General features: G+C 30.3%; 1 protein-coding gene across 1 annotated transcript; it reads right to left on the reverse strand.

The window, feature by feature from the left end:
* Positions 1–9,974: 9,974 nt before the first annotated feature.
* On the reverse strand, positions 9,975–11,477 carry LOC127289991 (jerky protein homolog-like). The gene is made up of 3 exons (XM_051318327.1): positions 11,057–11,477; positions 10,695–10,983; positions 9,975–10,452 (listed from the first exon to the last, which is right to left on the reverse strand). The coding sequence occupies exons 1-3, from the start codon at positions 11,475–11,477 to the stop codon at positions 9,975–9,977; spliced, it is 1,188 nt and encodes a 395-aa protein (XP_051174284.1).
* Between the last annotated feature and the right edge of the window lie 8,017 nt (positions 11,478–19,494).

A 19,494-nucleotide genomic window follows, 5' to 3' on the forward strand; every position in this document is an offset into this window, starting at 1 on the left:
TACACAAACACGCATCACAACATTATAGATTCATTTTGATGTCACTTCACCATTCTTGTCTTCATATTAGCTACTACAGATAAGCTCAAGGGATATCAATGTCACAATGAATGTAGGTCAGTAAGCGTAAGGACTATTAAAAGATAGTCTCAATTTCAAAAATTCCAGTCTTATAATCATGTATCTGCGACAACTGGAAATAATTTTATCGGGACGATGAAAAATCTAAGGGGGGGAGACTGTTACATCCCGGTAACAATTTTCACTAATTTTCCTTAAAATTATCATTAAAATAAGACATTTTATATAATTCTATGATAATTTTACAATACTTAAACTATATGTCTTATTTTAATGTATTTATTTATGTATATATTGATAGGATAGAGTGTGGAAACGAAATCGATCTCAAAAGAGATATGACATTCGTTTTCATCATAAAAGTTCAAAAAGTTGAAAAGCTAAAAATAGGATATATGTAAGCAAAATGTGAAGCAAGTTCAAGCTTGTTTGTTTATACGCCGGAAGAATGTGAAGGTTGTGAAGATCCAAGTGTAATATGATCTTCAAAAGCCCATTGTCAGCATATAAAAGAGAGAATTCAGAAAGAAAGAGATTCAATGTCATACATGCGATGTAGATCATTACCATATAAGGAAAGTGATTCTATTTATAGATCACCCCCTCCTCAATAATATGACATTTCTCCCACTAATTAGCATAATCGACTAGTATATAAACAAGAGCTTTTTCCATAAAGCTTGTCAAAAGTTCCGGTGCAATCTCTAACATAGTAGAGCGACCCTTCCGTTTACTTTCGCCATAATTATTGTATTCTTTCCTGATAGCCAATAGGTGCAAGTTAATTTGACTTTTCACTTAGAACATAGTTCTTTCCTGATAGCCAATAGGTGCAAGAGAAGCAAATTAACACTTATAATCAATAATTTAATGGAAATAATTGTCGTATTTATAACTATAAATACTAAAGAAATCCTGCATTATCTCTTTTTATAAATTTGTCAATTTAGTATATGTTGCTTCTCTTACACCTGCTATAAAATTCATTCCTGTCAAAGGTGCGAGTGACGAGAAATAACAATAAAGAATATTGTATTTCTTTAAATAGTTATAAAACAATCTAAGTCGTTAAAGTTACAGAAGTGCGACCAAAACGAACTATTTCAAATCAAATCAAAACCAATTTATAACGACTAAGCTATAATCATCGATTTATCCGACTTCATTGCTAAAAGTAAGTAAAAGAATTGTAAACTTGTATCATTATTGTATAATCATTACTATATAGTTATTATTTAATCAATAAATGTTATAAAAGGGAATATTTGACTTGTTATTGTAACGCAAAACCCGTAGTTTTGACAAGTGACCACGATCCTACATAAAAATAAATATCTGGCTTTACCAACCTGATTAATCAGCCTTATTACATTCAAGTAAATAAAATTCATTTTATTTAAAAACCACGCCTAGTTCGGAACGTAACAGTCAGACTCATGAATCTTTATTCTGCAACCTTCGCAAAATTGCGGTTCACTATTCACGAGTTTCGTCTGCAACGTCGCTGCAAGATTATTAGTGTACTACAGTAGACGCGGGTCTTGCAACGACGTTATTGACGAAGTTACAAGAAATTTTTATTAAAAATAAAAGAACAATCAATCAATGAAGATTATAAAATTATTACCCTTCATTAATTGATGTATTCTTAAAATTCGTGTTGGCTCCAAGAGCTTGCTTCATATAAATTAAATTTTTAAAAAGGAATAAAATTATTATTTTTCCAAGATGCAAGTTGCCTAATAAAGTCGCGTTATTTCTTTTTATATTGTTTCGCTGACGTCCCAAAATTCCTGACGGTAATATGATATTAGAGTTCCTACAAACTAACTTGAAGCAACTCTAAGAATAAAGAAAAATAATTTTAAAATAAAATAATTCTGAAATATTTAATGTCAATTTTAATGTTAATTTAATGTTAATTTTTAAAACTTTATTTTATTAGGGGGAGATGTACTGGGAGGACTTGTCCCGTCTTTACCACGGTTTTTTAATAGTTTATTTTTCAAAAATCAATTTGGCAACGCTGTTTAATGAATATATTTTCAAAAACTTCGTTCATAAAACGTAACTGTGCTGCAACAAGCGGCAAGATACCCGAATTGTTATAACGACGGCCAGTCCTCAGTTTATAATGGCTCTCTACTAGGAATTTAGGTAGAAAAGATGAGTAAGCTCTTTCTTCTAATATAATTAAGAAGTAAAATAATTAGCTTTTGCAATTCATCATACATTATAGATTGAGTCTAGTGGAGAAGAATTAAAAAAAAGAAGAGAGAAATTCTTTTGTGAATGTGTATACATATATATGTATGTATGTGTGTATATGTATGCGAAAAAAAAGGAAATAAAATAATTTTTTTTGATCTTATAAAACTAATTTTTTTCTCTCTCCACTGTGTTAACAAATATACTGTCATTATTACATTGTGACTTTCATTTAGTGTCCAGGCTTATGTTTGATAAAGTTGAACATCATAATTAATAAAAATAAAATGTTATTTTAAAATTGGGATTTTCAGGCAATGCCTTAAAGGTATCATGGGTATTGGGGCGGCTACGGCACACTCGTACCCACCGAATAAACTCCCCGCCTATAATGGATGTGAACACTACTATGGATTCTACGTGCCGCGGGCATGTATACGTGGACTCACGGTAACACATACACATCGCTTGCCTTTACTCGCTGCTTCGATTCTTCCATTGAGATTTCCTTTCCCCTCCCAGAAGGCACAAGCCATGTGCTACGGTATGAAATCAAACGCGCTTGCGTTTGACACATGACTCACGTCAAGCATTGTTTCACACACATCTGGAATTATGTACAACTACAATTTTTGTTGTAGTTTGTGGCTTTCCGAATATGTATATGTATATATATGTGTGTATTTGTATATGTATATGTATGTGTGTATGTGTATATGTATACGTTTGTATATGCGTATTCATAATTAACACATCTGGATCTATAGTTACAGATGGATTATTATTATTAAAAAAAATTTTATTATAAAATAAATAATATAATCAAAATTATAATTCACAAGGGCGGCTACAGTTGGAACGAGTATTTCAGAAAAGTATCTTATTCCAACTATTTCCGTTCCCACGGTTTTCAGTGCAGAAAATCAAAACGTCTGCAAAACTTACCACGCAATGGGCATTGTGATAATTCCCTACTTCTATTCCCAATTAACCCCAAAAAACCTAAATTCATCCCACCCGAGCACTAAGGCAAGGACTAAAGGCTTGTCAAAATATTTCAATTTTTGCAGCACAACTTTCCTTGCTCAATAAGAAGCATCTCTTTTTAGTTCTTACCTGCCGAGAGAAGCTCCTTGAGTTCGGAAACGCCGCGACTTAGCCAGTTTTGGTGAAAATCTTGATTGTTATGATTATTAAATAATAGCTGAGATTTTTGTAATTCCGTACCGGCCAGCCAGTACGAGAGTGCCTGAGCCGTCCCAGAATCTGGTGGGTCCATAAAGTAAAAGAGCGTTACAGCGTATAGGGGTAGATAATAACAACTTAGATTAAGTAAACACAAGAGTATCGTTCCTATATTGGATATTGTTTCTTTAACTTTATTTTCTCTATGTATTTCTAATGTTAAGATTCGTCTAATAAATGACACTACGAAAACAGAATCCTAGTCTATTTTCTTATTCTTTACTCAAAATAGTGGTTTTGCAGAACGTCAATTGAACAAATAAAAACGGGATAAACGACCCCATAACAATAAAACATAATTTAGAGTTCCACTTTTACACACTTTCGGTCAAATTTTAAATTCTGGCAGCTTGGTGCCTCCGCTAACCTTAAAATTAGTGATATTTCTAAATTAAAATTTTTGGGTTTGTAACAATTATATTGGGGTGAGTTGTCCCGGGAGCTCTTGTCCTTTTTTTAATTTTTACTGTGAAATTTTTTTTTTTTTGGGATAGATGTCGCCGGGATGACCTGTTTGATGGGAAGCTGTCCACTGGTTGACTTGTCATTGTGGGATGTATGTCCCTAGGAAGGCTTTATTTGGGAGGGCTTGTCCTGGGAAGGCTTTCTGAGTTGTGACTTGTCTCACCTCGAATAGTAGTTATAAAATTAAAAAAACATCATTTTCCTAATATTTTTAACAACAGTTTTACAATAACAACAATATATTGTTTAAACAAATTGCAAATGATCTAAAAATATAACTAATAGTATTTGTTTATTTTGTAAATAAAAAACTGCATTATACCAAATCATAAGTTGTCACACGAAAAAATCATAAGAAAGTATGTGCACCTTGTGACAAAAAATTTATTAAATAATTAGGAAGACTTTTAAAAATTTATTTATTATCAACAAATAATCAAGAGATAAAATTTATTATTTAACAATAAATAATTTATATCCCATAGATAATCAACATATAAGAATGTGTACATCTATTCCGGGCAGTTTATTTTCAACTATATGTCTTAACGTACTGGAAGTCAACTTTTTTCCAAGGTAATATTTTTTGTTACTACTTGCAATGAAGATGCAGTACTTTGTCCGTGCGAAATGCAAAGAAATAAATTTTTTGTATAAGAGAAATGCATACTTGACAGTCCCTTTTACACAATTCAGTCTGGATTCGGTTAAAAATCAATGATGATTAACCCTCCGTCAGTCACATGGTGAGAGAATCCCTTATCCAGTTGCATTTTTCATTTATTTCTCTTAAATAACATAAAATAAAATTATTATCATTCCATAATTTCAGTGCTTTTCACAGCACTCTTCTTTTATATATTACACCGGTTTTTACTTTCATATTAAGTGTTTTTTTTATTTTATTGAATTTAAGTCAACTAATGTCACGATTTGGTGGGGAATTCTCTCACCGTGCGACCAACCGCGTATATTCGATTTTACTTATTTGTAAATTTACTAGTGGGACGGAGTTGCCAAGTTGACATACATGTGGAAATCTAACCTCAAAAAACATATGGCAGTAACTCCGACGATATTTAATTTTAAATTTGCCGCGCTTATTTGAATTATACGGCAACACTGCACTCACTTACATGGGTGAGGGATTCTCTTACCTGCGACCAACTGCGTTACAAAAAAGATGCGACTGACGAAGGGTTAAATAAACTCGTAGAAATGATAAATTAACATTTAGAGAGTTGATTTTTAAAAAAGTCAACAAACAGTGTAATAAGTTCGAGTAAACTACGAGTTACAACCCGCTGAACACTATTAATAAAGCAAAGTTTTCGAGAATGTGTGGTATAAAAAAAATTGATAAATCAGCTAAAATTATAAAAAAAAACATTTTGTAATTGAGAAATTGACTTCTTAAGAGTTCATTTCTGCAATTGTTGGACTAAATTAATTTATAAATTAATGAAAAAGTAATTTTTAATTTAATCATTGTTAGTCACGACCAAACTGTTAAGAAAACTCTAAACGCGTTTCTCTCAAAACTAAATTTGAAAAATCGGTGGGCACTCTAACTGCCACAAATTTCAATCGATCCTCTTAGTCTTTATATTTTGTTTCTGATATAATTATCTAGCAATATAGGTACTGATTTTTTGAAATATTAATATTTTAATTTTCTAAACAACTTTAAGTAAAGAAAATTTAGACAAAAAGAAGCACTTTTTCCTTCAAAGCGATGCCATTTTGCGAAAAATAGATTTTTTTAACGGATACGTATTTTGCTAGATTTTGAGCTGTAGAAACTAATGCTTTTTTGCTTCCTCGTGGAGGAAGATTTGTAGTCCTTTCGTTTATAAAACTTTTCAAAGTGTCGGAAACAAATTTTTTCTTTATAGAAACATGTTATATGAGATCCTGATCAATTGTCCGGATGTATGTGTGTGTGTATATATGTGTGTGTGTGTGTGTGGATCCCTTTTTTGTTTAGAAGATAATTTTAACAGGTTTTAATGGATTTAGATAAAATTTGGTAGGCTCATTTATCATATTAATATCTCAAATCTGACCAAAGGATTTTGAAAAATACTAAAAAAAAAATTTTATCGTCTTTTATCCAAAATTTTTTTTTTTAATCAAAAAAATTTTTAAATACAAAAATTAAAGGTTATATATAATAAAATCGTTTTCCATACGTCAAGACGAATCGATCGATATATATAAAGTATACATTTGAGGTAAATTTAAAGAATTAATGAAAGTTAAAAAATCAAAAATTCACATTTTGGCTAAAAAATTTTGTGATTTTTTAAATTGAAGTTTATATATGAAATAATTGTATTCCTTACGTCAAGACGAATCGATCGATATATATAAAGTATACATTTGAGGTAAATTTAAAGAATTAATGAAAGTTAAAAAATCAAAAATTCACATTTTGGCATTAAAATTTTGCTTTCTCCACGAGGAAGCAAATTTTTTTGTTGATCGTAAAGAGGAAGCAAAATGTTCATGTAATGAACATCTGAATTTACAACTTGTTTATTTTGATCTAGATCAAATCTGGACCGAGTTATAGTTCCTACCGCACGGTAATACATTTTTGTAGCACTCCGCCATATCATTTGTCAGACCGACATTTTTGAAAAAAAAAATAAATATTTTTGTGCCGTTCAAGAGTAGTATAATACCCTACTGTATTTTAATTTTCTTAAAAAGCTATCTATTCTTCAATTAAAATTCTTGAAAAAGCGTATTTTTTGTTTCGAGTCAAAGTGGTGTAACCTCTTTATACACATATAAGAGGCACAGGAATCATGAAACCATTTTTCACCATTAAATGACCTAGGCCTGCAGATTTAAAAAAATTTCTGTATGATAAATGCGGCTAAGTGTTTCTAAAGGAAATTTTTGCGCTTAACACGAATCCGGTGTTCAAAATTCTCTATCACGTCAGGTTTTTACGAAAACTGAGGTTCAAACACTTAAGGGGGAATGACACCTTTGAGGTCTCTTTTGAACCTGTTTTTCATGAATTTTTTTAAGTTACAAGAATAAAGTAAACAGAATTTGGTTTCGAGGACTTTATTTGTTAACTTTTTAAGTTTACGAAAATATATTTATACTTCAAAACCTTTCAATTTGTTGACTATAGAGGCCGCCCAAGTTGGTCTCGTGTGGGAAATTTGTATTTATTTTTTATTATATCAGAATGATCTCCCACAGCATTATTCAAATAAGAACAAACATAATAAACTTAATAATTTATTATAATTCAAATTAAGTTAAGTATTATACAGCTGAGTGGACATATAAAAAATGGCTTCTTGCCAAGACGACTACTGAGGTGATACTGCCCGATTACACATCTCACACACGAACATGCGCGCGACACACACACTCTCAACGCAGTAGAGTAGAGAGGCGATGGGGGAAATTCTGCAACGTATATTCCCCACACACAAATTCAAATTTTTTCTTAATTTGTAATACATTTAGCTTTAGAGTACGTAGGATATTTTAAAAATATTTATTTTTGTGGATTTGGCAGCTATTTGAAGGAAAAAGTCGATTTTTAGAGCGACATTTTTTCAAAAAAACTATTGCCCAAAAAAACAAACCAACCAATAAAAAATCCGCTACCTTAATACACCAATTGAAATCATTACATACATTATCCCTAACCTCCCAAAAGTTCCTTTTTTACCTCCTTCTGTAAAAATTATATGAGAAATTATTCCAAACCCAGGTAAAATTAATATATAAACTTTAGGGTGACCAACAAATCAAAATAAATGTTGATAAAAACTGGATCCACCCCTCCAATAGTATCATAAAAAGAAGTATTTAAATTTCGATCAAAAAGTAATATTGTTATACCCCCAGCTAACACGGGTAATGATAATAATAATAAAATTGTTGTAAGAAAAATTGATCAACAAAATAAATTAGTTTTATCTATTCTTATTAAATTGAAACGAATATTTAAAATTGTTGAAATAAAATTCATAGATACTAAAATTGATGACACCCTCCTAAAATGTAATGAAAAAATTACTAAATCTGTTGAAACCCCAGGGTGCCTCATTCTTAATGATAAAGGGGGGTAAACAGTTCACCCAGTTCCAGCCCCTTGATCGATAAATATTCTTATAATTATTAAAATTAAAGAAGGAAACAATAATTATAATCTTATATTATTAAGACGAGGAAAAGCTATGTCAGGCACCGTAATTATTAAAGGAATTAAATAATTTCCAAACCCTTCTACCATAATTGGTATAACCATAAAAAAATTATTACAAAAGCATGAGCAGTTACAATAGAGTTATAAATTTGATCATTATTAATTAATTGTCTAGGAGTCGCCAATTCTATACGAATAATTAAACTTAGCCCTGCCCCAACTATTCCTGACCAAATATAAAATATATTACACCAATATCTTTATGATTTGCAGAAAATATTCATCTTATTATAAAATTATAGAAATTTTAATTTCAAAAATTATTTTTTCAATGTAAAAGAAATATTTTAATTACACTACTTTCCGAAATTGTGCGAACTCTGCTTTTTCAACAACTATAAAACTGTTCAAATCTTCAAAAATATTAAAACTAAAATTTTTTCCTCTTTATTTTATTAAAGCTAATAAAATTCTGAAAGAAATGACACCTTGACAAAGAGAATATGTTAATTTTTCAATTAGATATCTATGAAAAACCCAATTTTCAAAGTTTTTACTATTTTTTTTATTTCTCTGGCAAAAATTAATATTTTTAAACGTTCTTAGGCTCATTGAAATCGTATTTTGTTATGCAATTCAAATTATATAAAACAATTCATGTACACATCAATAAAATATAATGTTTAAAAATCAAGTAAATATATCATTCTAAACTTCTCTGATTTATGTAAGTAAATTTAAGATTTATACATTTTACTGATCATTTTTTGTCATATAAATATTAATCACAATTTTTTGACATTTTATGAGCCACGGTTTGCATACGCTAGGGAAGAATGTGTACATGAATTGTTTTATATAATTTGAATTGCATAACAAAATACGATTTCAATGAGCCTAAGAACGTTTAAAAATATTAATTTTTGCCAGATAAATAAAAAAAATAGTAAAAACTTTGAAAATTGGGTTTTTCTTAGATATCTAATTGAAAAATTAACATATTCTCTTTGTCAAGGTGTCACTTCTTTCAGAATTTTATTAGCTTTAATAAAATAAAGAGGAAAAAATTTTAGTTTTAATATTTTTGAAGATTTGAACAGTTTTATAGTTGTTGAAAAAGCAGAGTTCGCACAATTTCGGACGGTAGTGTAAATTAAAAATTTGTAATATGTCTGATTTAAAAAATAAACTCTAAATTTATTTAAAAATATTATAACTATTTTGTTACTACAAATTTATTGTAATTAAATTTTACACTTAAATTTTTATTTTAAATAAAATTAATTTATATCCATTTTTATTAATAACAATTTTAAGAATTTTTATAGGAAACAATTCCAAAATAATATTTTTTATATGACTTTGATTGGTGGTTAATACAATATCTTTTATTCCAATTACAGTAGAGACTCCATTATCCGGACTAATGGATGCAGGCGCTTCTCCGGATAATCGAGTAAAGTACGAATTAAACAAATTTTTGATTCGTAATTTCATATATTTATTCGCATATGTATTAAAAAAAGACTGAAAACAACTTAAACTTTTAAAGTCAACATTAATAAATGTTTAGTTAGAAATATTTCAAAATATTTGAATAAACATTTTCTTAAAATAATTAAAACACTTTAAAACGCAACGTTTCGTGTAAAAATTCACGTTTTTGAATTGACTTATATGGTATTTAATTTTTATTAAAATATTTGGTAATTGTCGTTTGACGTAATCAATTTCTTCTCTTCATAGCAGCTATATCCCTGATTTGTTTTCGTCGCAGTAAGCTTACGGTATTTCACTCTTCTTGTTTTTCAAACCATTGTAAACCTGTTTCTAGAGCTTGAAATGCATCTGAATGAGATGGCTCTGCATCATTTTCTTCACTTTCATTTTTTTCTGTTTCGTCTTCACAAATTTCCTTTTGATTGTTCGCCTGCAATAACTTATTAACAATTTCATCATCTGACATGATTTGAAATCCTTGATCATTACTATCACAACTGAGCCATTCTTCCAAATCTTCAGAATCGCATTCCTGGCATATTTGTAAATTCTTTATGATCTCACTGATTTCCCCTGAATCAAAATTGTCTGTATCTTCTGCTGGATTTTCTTGATTCCGGTTGAGTATTTTATTCCAAGCTTTATTCAATGTTTTTCTTTGAACCAGATCCCATGCACTAACAAGCATATAACAACATTCCTTTAAATTCATCTGTTTGAAAAACGTCAAAACGACTTGTGCATCAGTGTCATCATCAGCAGATAATAACCTGCGTAAAAGTTCTTTCCTATAAAGTCTTTTTAATCTTTCAATGACGCTTTGATCCATGGTCTGCAATAGCGAAGTTACATTAGGAGGCAAAAATATCACTTTAAACATTCCATTTTCTCTCTCTCTAATGTTTTAACTGAAGGATGAGTTGGTGCATTATCCAGTAGAAGTAAGACCTTTCCTTGCTTGCCAATTTCGTTTTGGAATTTTTTTACTTCAGGGATAAAAGTGTTATCATACCAGTCATAAAATATCTTTGTGTCCATCCAAGCGCTCTTCTGATTTTTATAAATTAAAGGGATTTTTATGTTCTTGAAACATCTGGGCTTCTTAGACTTTCCAATAAGAAGCAAAGGCATTCTATGACTCCCAGAAGCGTTTGCGCAAACTAGAATTGTTACTCGTTCTATACTCGACTTACGTCCTGGAGCAGAATTCTCTTGACGAGAAGCTAATGACTTTGACGGTAACAATTTCCAATTTAAACCAGTTTCATCCGCGTTATAGACAAAGTCTAAATCATAGTCACCTTCATTTAACGTTTTTTTTAAAATCATCTTTAAAAGAATTTGCTGAATTCGTATCTGCCGACATTTTTTCACCTTGAATTTCTAATTCACGAATTCCATGACGATTTTTAAATTTTAATAACCATCCGTTACTTGCCAAGAATGATGCACTGCCACCTAATTTTTTATTTAAATCTAATGCCTTTTCACGGAGCAAAGGACCTGATATCGGTTGCCCCGTTGGTCGCTTTTGTAAAAACCAACTGTACACAGCATCTTCTAAAAGTTTATTTGGCGGGTCCTTCATAGGTTTCCGATTAATACTTCCATCTTGACTATCAATTTTGACCTTGTAATTTAAAATTGATTCAGCGTTTTTCTTAATATCTGATATTGTAGAAGTACCAACTCCATATTTATCGGCTAACAAACGACCACTTTCACCTTTTTTTAATGACTCGATGATTTTTATTTTATCAGTAATCGGTATCACTACTCTTTTGCGACTCGACATTTTTAAACTTCTTTCTATATTATTCGTGAGATCGACGTGGATAGAAAAAAACCGATTCTGAACCAAAACCCAAAACCTATGGAAAATATCTTAAAGTTAAAACCAACTCTAAAAATTACATGAAAACTTTTGAATTGAAAGTGAGGTTAGAGTGTATTATTTTGCTAATAAAGCAGAATGTGTTTTAACGGCAGAACATTGATATTCCAGAAAAAGGTTAGGAAAGAAATTTAATGATTAATACAACCCGTAATTCTCTAAACTCACTTTAAAGTCTGAAAACTTGACATACACTTTTTCCAATGAACATAAACCATTAATCGTACACTTTTCAATTATTTTTGTGGCAGTTCAAAAATTCTACATAAATAAACATACCTTTATTATAAATTATAATGATCTATGTAATATTAAACAAACAAGCTTTTATTGACAGCTTAACGATTCGAATTTAATCAAACTTTTCAATCTCAAACGATCATACGAACGCGGAAGCCATTTTACAATTTCGATATTCGATACAGCGATCATGTCGCATATGTAATCGATACTACTCTCTGGTAATCGATTTCAATTTAAAAGTTGGGCGGGGAGAAATTTAAAATAGAAGTTTACGGCTTGAAACTTTATAAACTTTATATTTAAAAAAAAAAAATTAATTTTAAATTTGTCCGGATAATCGAATATCCGGATAATGGAGTCTCTACTGTATAATATTTTTCAATAAATCATTTAATGACAATTTTATTAAATATTTTATTTTTTAATGTATTTCATCTTCCATAATATTTATTTCTTTTGCGTTTGAATATTTACTCTCATTAATATTGTACTTTATATTATCTTAATACAGTAGGACTCCGGTTATCCGAGCTAATGTGGACCGGACCTACCTCAGATAAGGCGAAAACTCGGATAATCCGAATTGTTATTACAATTTAACATTATTATTGTTTAAACAATTATTATTTATTACAAACGGGAAAATAATATTGTATAATATATCATAATAATTTAAACAATTTGAATTTATTAAAAATAAACTCATATTTATAAAAAAAGTAAATTAACTCGGATGACGCGGACTAAACTCACAGAATGCAGAATTTACTACTGGGACACCACCTCGGATAAAGCGAGCTCGGATAAACGGGGTTTTACTGTATTTGTAATTTTAATAAAAATGGGAATGTTTCGATTTTTATTTTGATACATTGATATTATCCCTTACTTATCTTACATTAATTGCCTTATTTTATTTACTGTTCAAAAAATTCTTATTTACTATATATTAAGAAAAATAATAATAACTTTTAACTTATGTTACGTCTCAAATAGAGAAATAACTAACGAAATAATATTTTATTTAATTTATGGCCGCTCGGTGATTCAGTGAATTCCTGTTTCATTTACAGAGCAGAAGGCTCTGAACTAAGGGTACAGGAAAGAAAGAGAATAGTAATTAATTTCATAATTATGTTACAATTTATTTAGACAAGTATTTTTAGTTACAACAATTCGTTCTTATGAGAGAGAGGGAATCTCGAACCAACCAATCCAGGAAATAGAGAGTTCAGCATTCAACTGAAATAAGGAATGCAAGGGTTACTTCAAATATACGACAAGTTTAGAAAAGTTAGGAGTGAGAATATAAAACACTTACCTTAAAATTCAGTAGTAGGTGTGTTGAAAGAAAAAGGACCACTGGTGTGTCCTTTGTTGGCACAGGAAAAGAGCTGGTACCAGCTTGAGTTTATGGCGTCAGGTAGGTTGACGGGCCCAGGTATAACCGCAGGTCCAGAGTTCTATTAGGCGTGATGAAACTCCCAATAATGAGTCTCTTCCAAAAAAAGAAAGAATGGATAATTGCCCAATATAATGAGATGTAAAGATCCTCGTTTAATGTAGAGGGTTTTGGCACTTGATTTTAACTTTCGTATAAGAAAATTATGCACTTGAACTAGAAGACGTCGACTGGTACGAAAAATGAGCTTGATGTTATACGTATGAAGAGGATTTCAGAACTGGTCTCTCCGTGAAAATGTAGTCCTTTTATACTGAATTTTCGTAAGAGAATAGATAAAATTTTATTGTCGTACTATATATTTTTTACCCTAACTTTGAAAGCCAAAGTTGAGTCCTTTTCTCTCAGTTGAACGTTAAAAGCAGGGGTGTGAACCATTCTAATACAGGATAGAAAGAGTACGACTACGGTTATTCGCAGCTGTAGAAGAGTGTTTGTGCTCTTCTAATTGGTGATACCACAGGTGTTCGTCACATAGGGAGCTTAGAAAGAGAGCATTTATTACATCGTCTAATTTTAGCACATAGGGAAAATTAGAAAGAGAGCATTTTGTTTCGTGGGGGTGTCAGCTCTTCTTGTGTCATAAAAGATTTCTCGCTTCTATTTGTATGTTTTAGAAATACAGTATATAGACGTAGAAGGATACAAAACGCAGGGGTCCTTTATATATAACAGAAAGATGTTTAGTTGCGCGACAAAAGGGCGGAAATTTAACATTTAAGAGAAAAGTATTTAGATGCGTAACAAAAACACGGGTGTTTGTCGCAAGAAAAACGCAACTCGGTTTAGATTTAAGAATTCTTATAATATGAATATTAAAGTTACGGTGACCTGACACCTCCCCCCTTTAAAATTCGAAAATTAGAAATGAAGTTGAATAATTTACGAATTGAGTTTTTGAGAAGAGTTAAGTTATTTGAGGGAAATGTCACTTACAATTTCGATTATATTATATATAGTTTTTAGCATATCCTATACTATCATTTTTGATTTAATAATCATACATGATTTACAAATGATTTAATCATAGAGATTGGAATCTTATATTTAGAAGCATATACAAATTTGAAATACTTTCGTAAAAGCTCACAGAATTAGTAGAAGTAGTATATAAAAATGAATTTTAATTATATTTATAAAGACACTCATACCATGTATTAATTTTAGAGAAGATTTTAAGAATGCATTAATATTATTTGCTCTTTACACATTGGTTAATTTAGAATAAGATATAAGTTTTCAATACATAGTGCATACGGATAGATTACATTCTGATGATGACAGAGTTCAATTTTTGTTTTTCATACATAATTTATACTTTTGAAATATTATATAACTCTGTTAAAGATTTTCATCCACATATATTTACAAAAAGGAGGAAGGCAGAAAAAAAAATTTATAACTTTTTCCTTTCTGAACGTAGATATAATTTTTTAAACAGATTTATATAAGCTTATTCATCCCTCCCTCCTTTAAGAGAAAAACGAGAAGCATTTGAAGTTTTGACATGAATAGAATTTACAACATTGATTTAAAGAATTTTGGCTTTAATATTAATTAATTGGATAATTTTCGTTCTTTTTTTTTAAAGTGTAACAATTTCTTGCTATATGATATTTTTTGAAACATTGCTCACAAGATAAGCTGTATTTGCTTAATTAAAATTTTCTTTTTTACTCTAAGTGTCGATACATTATAATCATATTGTTTACACAATCATTGTGATATTAGTTGCAATCTTTCCTTTTATCTTAATCATTAGAATTTTTTCTCAATTTTTGATTTCAATATAAACATTTCCTGTTTTAAATGACATATTGCTATTTCTTAATTCCTCGACTCCGGTAATCAATATATTGGTTTAGAAAACTAAATTCGATTGATAAATTCTCCATAACACGAATTGAAAAATTTATTTATTTTTACCATACCCGTTCATATTACCTAAAGGAATATAAGATTCTATCAGGTAACGTTGTTCTCATTTTCAAGACTACATGTTTCCTTTCTTTATTTTACTTTCTTTTTTAAATTGAAAAATTTTTGAAATCAATGACATTTTTCAATTAGGCTTATAGTTTACGAGATATTTACGATTTTATCTGGTAGTACTTTTTTTATATAAATTTTCGAATATTTTGAATTTGAAAAAAAAAATTTCAATCTCGATTTACATGTTTTAGATCTCAAAATTTCGTGTCACATTGTGGTAATCTTTCGGTATTGATACTAACTACATGAAAATAAAGTTTAAGAATTTAAAAAATTATTATTTATTTATTTATTTTTTTTGAATATTTAAATATTTGAATTTAGGAAAAAATGTTAATATGAAACTTTCTTATAAGAAATATTTAGAAAAAAAGGAAATTTTATAATGGTAAAATATATCCTGGAAGAAAAATAGCAAATATTAATATAATGAATGTCTATAATATATTTTAATCACCTGAAACAGAAATATCTCTATATTATTATCAATTATTTAATATCTTTTTTTTATTATATCTAAAAATTAAAGAGTATGCTTAAGAAAATACTCCAGTTGTTCAATATAAAATTCGAGTCATCTTGATTTATTACAGATAATTATATATTTTTTATAATATTTATTTATTTTGTTACTGACAATGCCTTTTTTTATTCGTATTTTAATTCTTAAGAATTTGCAAAACTGGATTATTTACTTTAATAAAAAAGTTAATTGTATTAATGGAGAATTATAATTATAAGAGCAAACAATAATGTTGCAAAAGCAAATTGTTTTGTTTATGCATATTTAATGAATATATTGAAAGATGTGTATTAAGATTTGAATTTTTAATTCACTATTTTTGTTATTTTTTATAGAAATGTTTAAATTAATTTTGGTTAGCATGATGAATATGAGATAAGCGAAGTCTGTTAATGTTGTTGTTAGTTGTTGTATTTCAATATCTCTCTGTTCAATAAATCACAATAAATCGATATCTTGTCTCCACTTACTCGTTTACCCTAATCGGTTATGGGCCCAGTGGACGATATTGACAAAATATATCGACTTTGTAGATAAGTTTTCTGTAGCATGTAAATCGATATGGGCACGCGCCGTGATACGTCGAACATTCACGTGCTTGCAAAGAAATCTTTTTATATTCTTTTCGGTATCGCATTTTTACTATAAAAAGTGAACAGACCGTGTTCTATCGATTTTTCGGACATTCGGTTTGTCACGTCGATTTGATTTTGTGAAAAAAATCTCGCGATCTATTTCACACTATAGAAACGGGAATTGAGCCGCTATTACGGTCGTCGCGTTAGTCACGTAAGGTACTTATAAACGCATTCGACAATGGCTCAAGCTCAAACAAATTCGTTTACTTTGTTGCGAATCGAACCACTTTCCAAAGATAATTACGAAACCTGTAAAATTCAAGCAGAGGCCCTCCTAATAAAAAGTGGATCGTGGTCATAAGTCGCGGGCGAAAAAGCAAAACCCGCCGTTGCAGGAGAAGAAGAAGCACTTCAGACTGCGCAAAAAGCGCTCGAAAAATGGACTATAGCAGACAGAATAGCAAAATCCGATTTAATTCTATCAATTAGTTCTTCTCAGCTGAAACACATCAGAAATTGCGAAACATCGCACGAAGTGTGGACCAAACTCGAATCGATGTACGCGTCGCAAGGTCCAACAAGAGAAGCCACGTTGTTGGAACAATTGTTATCGCTAAAAATGCGTGAAGGTGATGATGTTCAGGACTTTTTATCACTTTTCATGAGCATAGTGGACAATTTGCAGGAAATGAAAGTGGACGTTAACGGCGAATTGTTAACGATCATGATGCTTCAGAGCTGTAACGAACCGCATTAATAATTTGAATTCTCGTTACTGCTCGACTTCGATTAATCGATTGTCGAATCTCGCGATAGTCGCGTATCGATGCAACATTTCTCACATCTGGAAGAGCAGACGACAAAACCGCGTGCTAAGCGTACACGACGCCGACCGGCATATTGCTGCGAGTTGCGAAGCGAGTAATACCTTGTAATACGCGTGTCACTTTATGTGAGTCTATGTTATCAGTTCAACATTTTGAATAAATTGCTATTTTAACAAAATATTGCTTAAGAGGGGAACACCAGTTGTAACTCAACAAATAATGCTTTTTACAAGAATATTTTCCAAAAGAACAATGAATCTTTTTAAAGAATACTATTTATTAGTTAAAAATACATGTAAAAAGCTGTAATTTAAAAGAAAAAAAAATTTTTTTAACAAAAACTTTTGGAGATATGAGCAATTGAAGTGGCGCCTTAAGAAAAAAGGCGAATTGCGGTGACCAGCATTCTGCAAGTATACTTCGTCTGAATTACAAAAATGAAATTGATTTACATTTATTATAAGATTATCTAGTTCGTGATCGAAGGATTTAAAAAAAAAATTTGACAAAATGGCGACCTGTCAAAGTCAAAAGTATGATTTTCGTTAAAAAATACGGTCGATTTTCAGCTATATAAAAAAAAGTTTTGCATAAAAAAAATCCTTCGATCACGAACTAGACTTATATGTGTAAATGAAGCACACTAAATTTTAAATAAATCGGTTTAATGGTATTCGAGTAATCGTGGTCACCGACTTGGAAAATGTCATTTTGAGAAAAACGCATTCAAAGTTTCAACTTACTTTTTTTTGTTCAGAAGAAAGTTTGTTTCCAAGTTACAAAGAGTCATCGATTCCTGGACCATATAATAACTCTTCCGCATTGGTTGCCGATTCTAAAATGCCAATTTGCTGCCATCTGTCGTTAGGGTCAGGTATGGCTGGCCACCTTGTATGAAGCCACGGGACGCGCCGCTGCAGTGTTCTGTATATCTCATTTATTTTTCACCGGATCAACTTTGAAATTTACAGACACATTTCTAAATATGTATACTTTAAGAAAATTCACAAAAAAAATCGATTTTTCGAAAGTTACAACTGGTGTTCCCCCCTTAAGATTACTCTAGTGCATTTGTGTATTTCGCGTGTTTGTCCTTTGTCGCCTAACCAGGATTATTTTGTCGCAGAGAGTCATCGTAGTGGTAAGTTCATCTCTCGATGACCATTTCAATCTCTTAGTGCTTGTGAACTTTCGTTCTCTCACTCTCTGCCACCAGTATAGCCGTACCAGAGAATATGCATAGAGTTTTGTGCCTGTGTACATTGTGCTTTCCGCGCGAGTCGAACCAGTCTATTACCTTTCTTAAAAATATAAAATCTCGTGTCAAGGTTGTCACAAAAATGGCGCTTAACGTATATTTTTCATAAGCCATATTTGTGTACTTTGTCACAAAAATGGCACCCAACATGCTTTTTCTATTGTAATAAAATTAACATTTTCTTTATGGCAAAATTCTGACTTTCGTCACAATTATAAAGCCAAACTTTGTTTTCATTTTTACAAGTAAAAGTAAAATCAACCTTTTGCTAATATATCGTGAATTTTGAAAAATTGTAATAAATTTCCTTTTTCAAATTCATGATCGCAAATAAAACAAGCACACACACTGATGAAAATTCCCTGACAAACACTAATCGCTCGCACAATCTCAATTCTTAATATTAAATTGCTTCTAATTCTATTGCTTTAAACTAATAAATATTATTACTCTTCGCTAATTTTATTATAAAACGCAATTGCTGCGCTTTCTTTCAATACACAAAATTTATTTATATTTTTTCATGTAATCTTCGCCTATATAGAAAGTTTATTTGTAATTTTTTTTATGCAGAACTTCGCATATTATTTCTTTTTTTTTTTGATAATTTTGAAGTGTTGTTCGTGATAAGAATTACCATGGGCAATTTTCTTTTAATTAGAAAATAAATGCTGCCAAAAAAAAACGCCTCTATAGAACACCAAACCAATTTAAAAAAAAATCACCAAAAAAATTTTTTTAAATTAATGAACTTCGAAAATTTATCACCTTTTTTTAATGACTAAAAAGAAAATTACCCCACCACAAAGAGCGACAACAAGATCACAAACAAGAACAAAAAAAATTTTCACCACTCCCCCCCCACAGAAAAAAACAAAAAATTCACAAGCTAATTTTCCCGCGCCACAAGAGACAACCACTGATGAAGCAATGTCAGTGATTCTCAACCAAGACCTTTTGAATTAGGAACCCCCAAATAGAGATTCTACAATAGACGAAAATGTCAACAACAAAACGCACAACGCTACTGGCAAC

This window comes from Leptopilina boulardi, unplaced genomic scaffold (genome assembly GCF_019393585.1).
Source record: "Leptopilina boulardi isolate dan_hultmark-lab unplaced genomic scaffold, ZJU_Lbou_2.1 LbouV2_54, whole genome shotgun sequence".
NCBI lineage: Eukaryota > Metazoa > Arthropoda > Insecta > Hymenoptera > Figitidae > Leptopilina > Leptopilina boulardi.